The sequence below is a fragment of the Hippoglossus stenolepis genome, chromosome 21 (assembly GCF_022539355.2).
Source record: "Hippoglossus stenolepis isolate QCI-W04-F060 chromosome 21, HSTE1.2, whole genome shotgun sequence".
Taxonomy (NCBI): Eukaryota; Metazoa; Chordata; class Actinopteri; order Pleuronectiformes; family Pleuronectidae; genus Hippoglossus; species Hippoglossus stenolepis.
Window position 1 is genome coordinate 15334450 of NC_061503.1, and position 13659 is coordinate 15348108.

A 13659-nucleotide genomic window follows, 5' to 3' on the forward strand; every position below is an offset into this window, starting at 1 on the left:
ACGATCCATCCAGGATTATTTGGGGAAACCATTTACTTTAGAATGACTCAACAATTACAAACCATAAACGAAAAGAAGAAAAATATACATGTGTTGTTGTTGCGTCGTGTGCAAGAACTACAGAAGGCCCTTTACTTCCACAGCTTCTTGATCGACATGTTCTTCTCACTGTCTTTCTGCATCACCTGGGGACGAGTGGGGAGAGCAGGGTCAATAGGCAGGTAGAGGTAGAAATGTTTATTGTGTGAGAAAAAGGATAAAATAACAAAAAGTAGGTGCAGGATTAGAGTCTTTCTATTCAGGAAAGGAGAGGTTATTCCACCAACCTTTGCCACAGCCATCTCAAAGTCCTCCTGGGTGACGTGAACTCTCCTCTCTCTCAGAGCGTACATACCCGCCTCTGTGCAAACACCCTGACGAACAAACAAGAAGGAAATTAAATTGTGTACGACCTCATTTCACACCAGACTGCCACCATTCACTGTAACAACTCACCTTAACCTCAGCACCAGAGGCTCCAGGCATCAGTTCTGCGATCTTCCTCAGGTTAATGCCACGGGTCAGGTTCATCTTCCTCGAGTGGATCTTCAGGATGTCCAGACGGGCCTAAATGGTGCAACATTTAAAATTACTCATACACAAAACCTCCTACTTTATGTACAACTGTGTGAAAATCCTGTGCAAGTGTCTACCTCTTCATTTGGAGGGGGGAACTCGATCTTCCTGTCGATTCTGCCTGGTCTGAGCAGAGCCGAGTCCAGGATGTCAATACGGTTGGTGGCCATAATGACCTGCAGGAACAGGGGGGGTGCATTTTAGTCAAATTAAGACAAAAATAAACGATAGTTATTGGAGTACTTGAAACAAATCAGTTTCTCCCTCCTCCTAGCATTTATAAGCAGTACAATAGATATATGTTTTATAACCAAGCAGAAATAAGTGTGTACTAACTAAAAAAGTGTAACCAAAAGAAATAATGTACAGAGGCTACACACATTTTTTATTTAAGTAACCATATAATGAAATACATCCAAGTGTACTGTTACAATAATCAGATATGTGAATGGTCCAGAAACATTGTTTTGATACCTTAATGTTCTTTGTTGCCTCAAAGCCGTCCAGCTGATTAAGAAGCTCTAACATTGTCCTCTGCACCTCGCTGTCACCTCCTGATCCGCCCTCCAGACGAGAAGAGCCGATGGAGTCGATCTCGTCCATGAAGATGATGGAGGGAGCGTGCTCTCTGGCCATGACGAACAGCTCGCGCACCATACGGGCACCTGGGGCAAGAGAGGGAGGAATTAAGGACAGACGACCAGAGGGTTTTGATAAGATCTAGTCAAAATAATGGATGTGAAATTGATTAGTGTAAGACAGAGGGGTGCACCTTCTCCGATGAACTTCTGGACCAGCTCAGAGCCGGAGACCCTGATGAAGGTACAGTCGGTGTGGTGGGCCACAGCTCTGGCCAGCAGGGTCTTCCCTGTACCTGGGGGGCCATACAACAGCACACCCTGCAAACACAAACACACAGACAGAAATCAGAACCTTCTTTACACTGACAGATGCAGACAATATAAGACTACAGCTACTGTTTTTCTTTTGTGAAATTAAAAACATCCCAATTTTCTTTAAGAATCAGTACAATGAAAATAAAAGTGTGCTTGTGTGCGATCAGCTCTCTTGTCAGTCACCCACCTTGGGCTGAGCAATGCCTAAAGCCTCAAACAGCTCCGGGTGCTTGACAGGCAGCTCAATAACTTCCTTGATCTCCTTGATCTGCTTATCCAGGCCACCAATCATTTCGTAGGTGGAGTCTGGCACCTTCTCCACCATCATGAGGGACACCAGAGGGTCCACCTTGTTGGGCAGGATCTTGTGCAGGGTGTAGCTGTCGTTACGCAGAGCCACGCGGCAATTGGGAGTCACCTGGTGAGGAAGTGAAAAAGGGATACGATGAAGTACTTGAACTCATAACTACCAAACATGAAATGAAGCTTGAAACCATTATCACAGTTACAACAACTATAATACTTACATCATTGATGTCAATGTTCTTGTCCACATCCACAACGAATTTTCCTTCTGGATGCACCTGAAAATCGTGAAGATACATTTTAATGTAAACTGTCAACTGTCATTAAAAAGAGTGTGCTTCGAAAAAGAAATACAACATACCTTGACAAGCACCTTCTTTTTGTCCATGACCCGAACAACTTCACCTACGTAGGATCCCTGCTCCTGCAGCAACTGCAGCTCCTCACGAAGGAGACGTACTATGAAGAAAGGAGAAAAACTTGAGTACTTTCTACCCATAATAACACATTTCAGTAGAGCTTCATTTGACAGATAATACATTTTCAAATACATTGATGTTACAGTAATGGACCACAGGGTACCTTTGGCATTGAGCTCATTCCTCTGTGCCTGCAGACGTCTGAGATTCTGGCTTTTATCATTGACCGTCAACTGGTGAGAAAACAAAAAGGTTCAGGATTTGCAGGAAACCAGAAGTTGAGCAATCTGAGCCATTTTAGCAGTTCAAAATGTGCACATATAGTTCATCTCACCTGTAACTCCTCTATCTTTGACAAGTAGTATTGCCGGAGACCTGAGCCGCCTTTACTGTCGCCCATCTCCATCTGTTAAAGAGAAGAATCATCAAACTTAAAACACAGGCATCAAGACTTCTTCTATTGACACTTTCATTGGCGATTAATACACTGATTTATGGATAATTACAACAGTGTAATTTTCATCAATAGCGTAAAATTGATCAACGTCAGAATTGGAAAAAAGTTTTGCTGTTTAAAAAGTTTAAAACCACAGCATCCACTCAGGAGCAAGAATCTTTAAAGAAACAGTAAAGTTACATTTATCGTGATAATTGTCAATATCGACCGTAATGAAACTTCTCCAATCAGATGTATTTACATTATTGAAACACTGTCAGACTTCATTAACAACACAAACATACCGATCTACAGCGGACAGAACTCAGGTGTTGACACAATTAAGATGTTAACCGGCAGCAAAGTCCTGTTATTCTGAACAATAGCATAACACCAGTATCACCCAGCTAGGTTACTTGCTAACTAACGCTAGTTGACGTTCGCTCGCCTAAGCTAACTAGCACTGTCATTAACGAAGTAACGCTGTTAACGAGATGATAACAAGTTGTACTTGTTTGTTGTGTATCCGTTGTGTATCATAAACTTAAACAAGCAGTGGCGGCTGCGGCGGACACACAACTGCCAGTCATTCAGAGGAGCTAGCGCGAGCTAACTAGCCGGGTTAGCTACAATGAGACAGCAAACCGGCTGAACGCAGCTCGTTCACTGTGGTTGAGTAAACTGAGAGTTTAAAGTTCACAGCATCGTCACTAACATCCGATTCTAACTAAATCCTCCCCTCGGCGCTTCGTCGCGACGCGTCCCCGACGATAAACCAGTGAAATGAGCCAAACGGCAAAGAAAAAGCACCTACATGGTCGATCCCGTCCACCTCCATCTTGAATTTTCTGCATCCGCTTGACAACAGGCGCATCCGGCTGAGTGTCACTATGAAGCGGAACTGAATTCCCACACCGCCCCCTGTTGTCCTGGCTTATCATTACACCTTTCGTCCCAGCTGCAGTTGGTGCTTTGGCTCTAAAAACCACGTTGCACTCAGTTTAGAATGAGTTTGTTGAGTTTCAAAGCTGAGATTACCCAAACATTCATTGTGCAAGTTATCAGTAAATTCCTTCCAGTGTTACTGCACAGACTGAGACTGCAGAGAGAGTTGGAGGCTGGTTGTTGTCTCAGGTGTGGCAGACGTGTCTCAGCTCCTCTGCAGGTGAGAAGCAGCCGTACCGGTTGAAACTGCTGCTCTCGGAGACGCATGAGCTCCTGAACCTGCACCAACAAGCTCACAGCTCCGACGCTGTGCCGCCGGAGGAGAGGCCTTCCTCTTTAATTATAGTAAAGATGAGATGAGTGTGATGTATTGATCCCATGCTGGGGAACTTCACTTGTTACAGTAGCAGAAAGTCAGAATGAGGTAGACAAGAGAACACGTGAAAGTATAAAAATAGAATAAAATATTTTCTTAAAAAACAATAGATAAAATTAAAAATTAAATAAAGAGAATTTGTAAATAATATACACCTTTCAATACTCACGGGAATATTATCTGTAGAGAACTGTTCTTGAGTAAAGTGCAGTGGTCCAGGATGATTCCACAAGGATATATACTATTTGTACATTATGTAGGAGATATTGAAATAAATGCATTTATAAACTGTTATATCTATATCTATATCTATATATATATACACAATATGGATATTAATTATAAATATATTTATAAAGGTGAATTTTACAATAAGAAGCATTTATATGGAAAAAGTATAATTATTACATGTTATACATATACAAATTTAAGTGATATAGTCAAAAATATCAATTATAACATTAGATGAACCTGAAAACAGAATTTTTTAACAGTAACATGGGTATAATTTCAAAGAAACACGTGTCTTAAACTATAAGAGTATAGACTCTTAAAGAAGGACAATATAACAATAATTTGCAAGTATATTTATTGTATAAAATACTCCAAATGTATAAAAGATAAAGGCATTTGATTGGTACACAACATGCAAACATTAAACAGAGAGGTTGTACAAAAAAACACATTGTACACAAATTTCTCAAAAGTGCCTTAGTCACAAAACAGGCACAGTGGTATCTGCTAACATGGAATGTTTCAAGAGAAGCGCTGGCAATATTTTCATATAAAACCTTAAGAAAATAGCATTTCAATGAAAAGTTAAGACATGAAACAATGAACTGTACACAATAATGTGTTGCATTGTTTAGTTGACAAGCTACAAACACCAGTTAAGCTTGCTGGGAGGTGGATGTTAAAGGAGGAGCCCTTCAAACCCAAACACCCATCCACCATTCCTCTTCCTGGCATTAAAACAATGCAACCCCCACCCAAAAAAACCAAATGAAAACAGCATGTAAACATTCAAAAAGTACAAACAACTGCTGAATTACAGCTCAACATAGTACGATTTGTGTCTTTGTACAAATTAGAAGCTCAATCTTTTCCCAGAGTCGAGCTTTCCAGGAAATCCCTGTTTCTTACAAAGCATTTCAAATGACACATCCACTGATATAAAACAGCACCAACACCTGCAAAACTACTATTGGCTTTAAAAGCTTCTTATCTAAGGCTCAAGACATCTTATGAACTGCTGGATTTTTTAAAGGATAAAATCAAAAACATTCAAAATATACTTTTGAATACATGGATATATTATAATGAAAAATGAGTAATTCAAACATGTCTGCAAATTCTTCTTGACTGAGATGTTACCAGACATCCGTTTTTTTTTTCCTATCTAAAGGTTATGGCTTTAAAATATGAAAGTAAACAGAACCCCGTTCAGAATAGCGACAAAGTGACGGTGAAAACCACGCCAACAGCAGCAATGCTTACAATGTGCTAAGCATAATGTACCATAAAGAAAATATACTGCAAAACAAGGCAAAGAGTATTTGAAAGGCTCAATATCACAGACAATGCAAGGCAAACGTGTTATTAAGGACATGGAAATAACCTCTTTAGTCCCTTAAACTCTCTTTTTAAATGAGTATCTATGGCAACAACAAAAGGAACATGTATAAATTCCCACTTCTCATTTCATGTCGGTCAGGACGGCGTAGTGAACACTTAAGCTGCAACATTAGCTTGTGTCTTTCCAAAGCTAATTCCAATGTAAATGGAAGAAAAACGTTAACATTTGAAGTGTAAACTCAAGTTGGCTGTGGCTCCTCTGGAATGTGGAATATTTAGGTGAGTCGGATCCCCAGCACCTGCTCCAGCTCTTGTCGCCTCTGTTGCACCTGAAAACAAAGAAGTGATATCAGTTCAGACCAGTGCACAGTTACAACCAATAACAATCTGCTGAACCCTCATAATAAATTATTCATCAAGCATGCAGCAGTGCATTAGGCTCTGTAATTCCTTACTTTGGAGTAAACGTATCTGCCCACTGCCTCTGGTACCCAGGGCGCCTGGTAGAACTCAGTCTTCCTCTCCTCCTCTGGGTTTCCTGTCACATCCGTCATCAACTGGTGGAAAAAGAAATGTATTATCTAACATATGACTACAAATAATTTATAACTCAAACAGGCCATCCTAATAAGCATTTCATACACTTTAACAGTACTGGCAAAGAGTTGACGATTCACAGATTCATTTAGCAAAACCAGAAATTACAAGAACCTAGACATTAAACTAATTTAATGTAATTATACTGCTTCGTTGGTTAAATATCGTTTTGGCTTCCAACTGATAACTGAACCTCTGTTTTAAATTATTTTTAAAGTATTTATTTATTCTGTTAGTGTTACCAGAAGCGGAGGTGAGCATGTTTACCTTCAGATCTCTGCTCTGAGACTTGAGCCAGTCCTGGATGAAGTCCTGTGGATTATTGCTGAAGCTCAGCATAAAGTCTCTCTCTGTCTTCAGCTGGTTAATGTACTCAATGGTCTCATGGATCTGTAGTGAACACAGCCATAGTACAGTAATTGGTAAATGCACCTTTAACAAACTTCCCCCCCCTTTTTTAAGAATTATTCTACAATGCAGGTATCAGAGATTGACTGGTGGCCCTTACCTTCATCTCCAGAGCAGCAATTTCCTGTTGGTTGGTTGTTGAGGACAAGAAACTGTTCATTTGGCCTTTCAGTGGATCGTCCACCTCCACATCTATGTCATAGCAAGCTGTCTTCTTCTGATCTGTGGGGTCCACACTGCTCGCAGATGACACACAGACAGCAAGACAGACATTAAGCAGGACTGTAGTAACACATGAGTGAGGTTGACTGCAACTTTTAACAGCAAACTAGGGTATTGATAAACACATCTTATTTTTGGAATCTAAACGAGTACGATCTCATGTAAACAGCATTGAATCTGAAAATGAAAGCTCGTAAAATCAAAATCTTTGGAAATACTTTGGAGGAATCAGCAAATGTGATTCACACATGAACAAACCCAGGAAGAGAGATAATGATCCACACTCCCTTACCTAATGACATGATTGATGATGATGGGGTCAGGATGCTGCAGCAGGCCCGCCAGTTTCATGGGAATCTCAGCGAACCTCATGCGAGGACAACTGAAGATCTGAAAAACATTTGGTTAGAGAACAGATAAAGTCTGACATGTTAAAGGTAAAGTTTTGCTATTGCTTTATCTCCACAAACACTGAAACATTAAAAAAGCCCACGTCACTCCCCTCCTCTCTAACCCTGTTTCCTGTCTCTCCATCACTGTGCCATCTAATAAAAACATAAGAAAATATTGCAGTACTTGTCTGAAATAGCGGTTGCAGTTGATGTACTCCTTCTCATGACCATCCTGCAGCTTGTTGTTCTTGATATAGAGCCAGAGAGCTTGCATGATGCTGGCCCGTGTCTGCGTGTGCACCCCCAGCAGACGAGCCAGCCGTGGATCCAGTTTGTACTGGGGGGGCTGAGAAAAATAGAAGAGATTTGGCCAAAGACAAAGTTAGTGGAAAATAGTTTGACCAGGTCGTACAAGCCAGGGATACAACTGGTAACTGATAACTGGTTTGTGTGTTAGTGTTACTGTGTGGGTGCATGTGCACATACCTGGTGGTCAAGCATGAGCAGAAGGGTGCATTTAACATTCACATCACCGGGTCTTTTAACCTGGAAACCATCTGTCTCCTGAGTGGTGGGCATTCTATGCCACTGTTAGATATAAAAAAATAAAAAAATAAGGAAAATATCGACTAACTTCTTTTTTGTTTTGTCCACTTTGATAAAATTGATAAAATAAAAAACAGCCCACTATTTATAAGGGTTATCTTAACAATGTCAAAACAACTTTCAGGCAAAAATACAATCAAAATGTTTTTTCAAAAGTTTCTGGTTTAATAGTATCTGTGGAATTAATTAAAATAGAAGGCATTCAAGAATTCTTGCTCTCTCTCTCCCAGACTGGCTCAAAAAGGAAGAGCTCCAAAGTTTTATTGATTCCATCTGAGCTCCACTTGTGTGCCTATGCGCCATCAAATACTTGTGTCGTTTTGTAATACCTCTACTAAGTGGTTGTCAGGTCCATAGAGCTCCTTTTCAAGCTCAATCACCAGGCTCTTGAAGAAAGATGAGAACTTCCTCTTTTGCTTGCCGGTCTAGAATTACAAAGTGCATAAAAAGAGTGTGAAAAGAGAGCAACACGATTGGTATCTGTGTGTGCTTATTGTACTCCGTCAACTGGAGACAACTCGAAAAAGCTGTTGCACCCCCACCCTCTCCCCTGCCCAGCGAAACTGTTTGCACAACACGACCCCTTTTACTCCTTCCCTCACATTGGCTCTTTTTCAGTTTCTCCATGCAAAAAACCCTCCTACGCATGCCTAGCCCAAAGAGCCAGAGGAGAAACATTAACAGGAAAAAAAAAACAAGGATCCTTCATGTGGTCCTAGACGACACAATGAGTTGAGCTGGAACTGATGGAGGGAGGGGAGGCATGTCAGCTCTTGGTATGTAGAGGCCAATGGTTTCAATCCCTTGTCTCAAAAAGAACATGATTCTGTGTGTATGAGCGCATGTGTGTGTATGTCAGGAGTGGTGAGGTGGAGCGAGCAGAGCTGCAAACACACATCTGGTTGCGTGGTTGAGCCAAGGACTCGGGCCAACCAGAGCTGAGTGACTGTGAAGTTTTCAGAAACACAGAACCAGAGACCAAAATACTTGGGAGTCAGACCACGGGGAGACAATTGTGAAACAGGGCGAGAAATATTCATATGTAACGGCCGTGTTGTTCACATACTTCCTCCAGAAGCTTTCCCTCCACTCGCAGCTCCCAGGACGACACCTTCTCTGCCTCCTCACCCTCAGGCTTGCTGGGTGTGTATGTGTTGGAAATGTAGATCCTGAGTTTGCGTTTTTGCTGCGAGATGAACAAACAGATGCATCATGAGTTCCAGTAAAAAACTGTGGTTCTCAAGGTCAAATGATCTACGAGAAATTTGAATCAGATTCATTTAGGAAGTAGGCATTTTGTTTAACTGCACCCAGAAATGGGTCTTTTAAAATTATTATAAGTTATAGAAAACTCTATATGCTGAATTTCTACCCATAAAGGATTCACTGAAAATGATGCTTGCATATGATCCAGCATCACTGTTATAATCACAAACCTGCCTCACTCTTTCACTTTCATGAAGCGATATCAAGTTACTGCTAATGCAAAGTTCCTACTGCTGCTGCTTCACATTACAAAAATTCAACTGCTGAAAAACAGAGAGGCTTTTATTGTGGGCCGACCACATTACTGTTGACTGACGTCTTTATTAAAATACTTGTTTGGCTGCACTGTAAACGGATACATCAGTTGCTCTTCTTTCTGACAAAGGAGCTGCTTTAGAAAGTGTTTGCTGCGGAATGAATCCACACCCACTGCTCCTCTCCTGTAACCACGTGTCACCAGATTAACTGAAACATGTTATTAAATGTCCTTATTGATAATGCACTATCATGAGGAGATACCATTATAGGCTTCTTGATGGCTTCCTGAATCTCCATGCGCTTCCGGGCAATGGTCTGATCCAGTTTCCTCTCAAAGGCCAAGAGGTCCATGTAGGCCTGGGATTCAGGGACCAGGTCTCTAATCTAAAGAAAACGTGTTGGGATGTTAAATTACAAGTAATTACAGACAACTAAAGGTAAACTGGTTGCATCTAACACATGAATCAGGAGATGAAAAGCTTCTTACCCTTTGCGGGAGAACCTTATCTGCCATTTTGCGTCTTTTTGCTCTGAATCACACAGAAAACATGAAATGTGAGGATTTCCAAAGTAAAAACAAGCTTTTTCTAAAAATCCAAGGATAATTGGATTTAATTAGACGAGGACGTTCTGTACTGTGTTGTCAATGTTGTCTCGTCATTTAGCATTAGCCCTCTTTAAGATATGACCTTCATTGACCAATTACTGAGTCACAGGCAGATACCGGACCAACACAGGGCTAAACGAAAGACCCAATTCACTTCATTCGATTATAATTTGTGAAAACTTCAAAGTGCGATAACAAAATCTTGGCGGCTGCTATCTCTTCATTAACTCCCCCGAACAAGCACCTCAGGCTCCCAGTTATCATCGCTACCGACTTCATAAGAGCACTTTTGTTTCTGAAATTAAATTACACAGTTCCCCCTCATTATGACTAAATTGAATTTCGCCCCTCTCTAATGAGAATTTAGGATGTTGCTTCAAGCCTTGTGGCTCGTGAATCCTTCTATACTGAGATTTGTTGTTAAGAAATAAGCCTTTAAAACAAGAGGATCTTTGTGGATAAAAACTGTAAACGCTGCCTCGCATCATGACTCGCCACATCTATGAGCGTGGCGTCACTGAAGTCAGAAATATCTGCTCGTGTCTGCTGCTTTGAAGGCAAATGTCAGTCATGAGATGCTCCACGTGTGATCTGATCTGAGTACAGCAACAGTACAGTACAGAAACAACTATAAAGAGCAGCGTTGTTATAACGTCAATGAACTACAGCGGGCAAATATAGCAGTTGTTGTATTTATGACTGGGACGATGTTACTACTGTGATATGATGTATAAAAATATGCATTCACAAGACAAGATGGTTGACTTTTTGTTTTACTGTGAGTTTTAATTTGAATTAATTTTATCCTAGACTTGATCATATTTGTTTAATATATCTTCAAAGCACACAAACTACAACAAAAAGGTAAAATTTAAAATGTCAAAGCCTTCCTGTAGATTGTGTCCTTGGTAAGTCAGTTATTATCCGTTAGGTCCAAATAATCCTGTTTAATACAAATTGTGTTGCAAACATAGTCATTTGAAACACCCAGTTTCATAATGGCACTTCCCTCTTTACACAGCAGCCTGTATAACTGTCCATGATCCTCTGGAACCATTACTAGCAAAATAACAATATTATAAAGAAATCTAACTATTTCACTTGGCTGTGGATTTACACCAGTTGTTTGTTCAAAGTCAGACAATGAGGGTTTCTGTGGCTAAGTTATGAAAAAGGACACAAATTTGGTTGAAAATGTTACAAGCAGATTTTGAAGGGCGCGTTCTAAGAAACATGAAAATATAATCAGGTTTGTTATATTTCATTTCTGCTGCTAAAATATACCCATTTGTTGCACCTTCTTTAAATGAAAGAACTATAAATAAGATAGGAAAACTTCCACATATCTATTCAGTGGTTTGGCGTCAAGCTGTCTTGGTCCATGTTCCTCTCCCTTACTTCTCCTTCCCTCACACAAACACTCTCACTTCTCCACAGTTTACCCTCGTCTGTGGCCTCCTCCCAGCGCCTCTTGCTGGTGTTGTTGATGCTGATGAAGGAACCGCTTCCTCGAGGCGTCCATGCTCGGAGGCCCCATGCCTGGCCGCATGGGCATGTTCCCATAAGAGGGACCAGGCAGCTGGCTCCCCATTGACCCCATGGGGCCCCCGATCCTGCCGGGTGGCATCCCTGGGCGCTAGAGATAAAAGGATGGAGGTTGATGATATAATTTCACAATCACAAGAATAAGAAGAAGTGCTATAAAAAAACACATCGCTGTGTACATATCAAATTTCTCTCTCCAGATCCCTTTACTTATATCAAGTACTTTCCCTTTAAAAAACTAAAACTAAGTTACAGAATGCAAACGATAAGAGTCGGATTAAATGTTGGAAAGAACATGAAAAGATTATTAAACGGAGGCCAACAATAATTAGATTGCTGGGTCATGCAAACTCATAATATATAAAGAATATCAGGGTAATAGTAATGCAAAACATTTACACGCTTTTTACAGACCTAGTGTGGTTATTATACATATTTTATTTATGTTTGAATGTGATTTGTAAGATAATTTTTAAACATCTGAACTTAATTCCTCTGCTGCACACTGTCTTTGCTCTGGCATCCCCCATTCAAAAGCATACGTCTGACCCCATATGGCTCCAACTGAAAACCACCACAACAACAATAATGCATGTGATCTCTGGAGCACACGAAGCCGCAGACGGAGGAGGTGAAGCCGGGGGAGCACGTGCAGGCGGAGGCGCTGACAGATGGTCGGTGATAATAAAACTTACTTTTGTTTTCGACATTAACTGACAGGAGGCCACGTGATTCTCACTTTTTAGACCACATGCACACACACACACACAAAAATGATGTGTGATAGTAATTTGAATAAAATTCAAATGTTTCAGACACATAGTGATGAACCGATATTAATTTATATATTACTACTACTACTACTACTACTACTACTAATACTAATAATAATAATAATAATAATAATAACAAGTAATAAACGTGTTAATATTAGAAGCAGTGAGTGATTACAGGAAGAATCAAATGCGGAAGTAGTGTCACTTTGATATTTAATGATTGATGGGCTGATGTTTGTTTTAATCTTTTTGACTTATTTTAACTGGATTTATTAGTTTTTTTACTCTTAAAACATTAAAGTGTATTTCAACAACTTATCACAGCATTAAAAAAAGTCACATAAACATGTTTAACACAGATAAAATGAGCCCGGGGACCGACCTGGAGGTAGTGGGCAGAGTTGCTCATGCTCCGGGGGAATCCCGCCGGAGCTTGCTGCATTCCTGTCATCCTCATGCCCGCTGGGTGCCCGACGCTCATGGGGTTCGCACTCGGATTCATCGGGGGACCAGGGAAGCCTCCCCTCGATGCCATCTTCCGGCTCCACAAGTGGGTGGAAAGTGACGGCAACTAGTTGAAACTCCAGCGGCGGCGAGACGTCGTAGAGAGAAAAGCGGGAAACAAACTCTGTCAACGGGGCGAGTTTCTGGTTTGACAGCAGGAAGCCTGTCAACAAAAAGCTAGCTAACGTTAGCTCCTGCCGCTGCGAGTTCCGGGGTCTGCTGCCACCCGCTGCTGCTGCTGCTGCTGCTGCTGCCTGGCTCGTGGGCACCTGGAAGGCGGCTGGTTCTCGTCACCTCCGCCCGATGTCGCAGAAGCAGAACATGGCTGGAGATTAACGGCTAGTTCCCGGTGAATAACGGACAAAACATGATAACCACAAACTAGCACAGCGACTAAAAACCCCCAGTTAAAGCTTCAAACTGCCCCCCACACACACACACACACACACACACACAACACTGGGTGCTGCATTCACATGTGTCGGAAGTTTTGGTTTTACTCTCTCTCTCTGGTTGTTTCTCCTCTGGACGTCAACAAACTAAAACAAAGAGGTTAGCCCGACTTACTTTTTATTTAACTTGTGTGTCATCTAATGAAAATGAGCTCAGTCAACCTATTCCCATGTGTTTCTATGAGGTGACGGTGATCTGTTTTGTGTTGCCCGCTCAAACTCAACAAGGAACTTGGAGCCTCATTAACAAAACTGCCATAACAGACTGGATCGACCTGTTTGTCGTTCCTCAGGCAAAATGAAAAATACTGCTGGGTTCATGTTTACACCACATCTCTGCTCTAGGGTTGCACACAAACCCTGTAACCTCCACGTTCCCGCTATGGAAACTGTGTCCGCACCAGAACATGTATGGAAACGTCATCGTGCCCAGATACACACCAGTTACTCCTGTGCAG

The 13659-nt window shown here is 41.3% G+C and overlaps 2 protein-coding genes across 3 annotated transcripts; both read right to left on the reverse strand.

Moving 5' to 3' along the window:
• Positions 1 to 15: 15 nt before the first annotated feature.
• psmc5 (proteasome 26S subunit, ATPase 5) lies at positions 16 to 3623 on the reverse strand. Of its 2 annotated transcripts, none has more exons than XM_035146359.2 (12): positions 3487 to 3623; positions 2571 to 2642; positions 2400 to 2469; positions 2179 to 2276; positions 2039 to 2095; positions 1699 to 1929; positions 1388 to 1514; positions 1090 to 1280; positions 693 to 791; positions 496 to 606; positions 327 to 413; positions 16 to 185 (listed from the first exon to the last, which is right to left on the reverse strand). In XM_035146359.2, the coding sequence occupies exons 1-12, from the start codon at positions 3544 to 3546 to the stop codon at positions 132 to 134; spliced, it is 1257 nt and encodes a 418-aa protein (XP_035002250.1). In that variant the 5' UTR covers positions 3547 to 3623; the 3' UTR covers positions 16 to 131. The 2 variants fall into 2 exon arrangements, with proteins under 2 accessions (XP_035002250.1, XP_035002251.1); XM_035146360.2 differs by lacking the exon at positions 3487 to 3623 and adding an exon at positions 2978 to 3002.
• Positions 3624 to 4565: 942 nt separating this feature from the next.
• smarcd2 (SWI/SNF related, matrix associated, actin dependent regulator of chromatin, subfamily d, member 2) lies at positions 4566 to 13181 on the reverse strand. The gene is made up of 13 exons (XM_035145715.2): positions 12628 to 13181; positions 11367 to 11560; positions 9805 to 9847; positions 9579 to 9701; positions 8860 to 8979; positions 8123 to 8218; positions 7674 to 7775; positions 7372 to 7533; positions 7088 to 7185; positions 6674 to 6809; positions 6433 to 6555; positions 6024 to 6125; positions 4566 to 5897 (listed from the first exon to the last, which is right to left on the reverse strand). The coding sequence occupies exons 1-13, from the start codon at positions 12778 to 12780 to the stop codon at positions 5844 to 5846; spliced, it is 1506 nt and encodes a 501-aa protein (XP_035001606.1). The 5' UTR covers positions 12781 to 13181; the 3' UTR covers positions 4566 to 5843.
• Between the last annotated feature and the right edge of the window lie 478 nt (positions 13182 to 13659).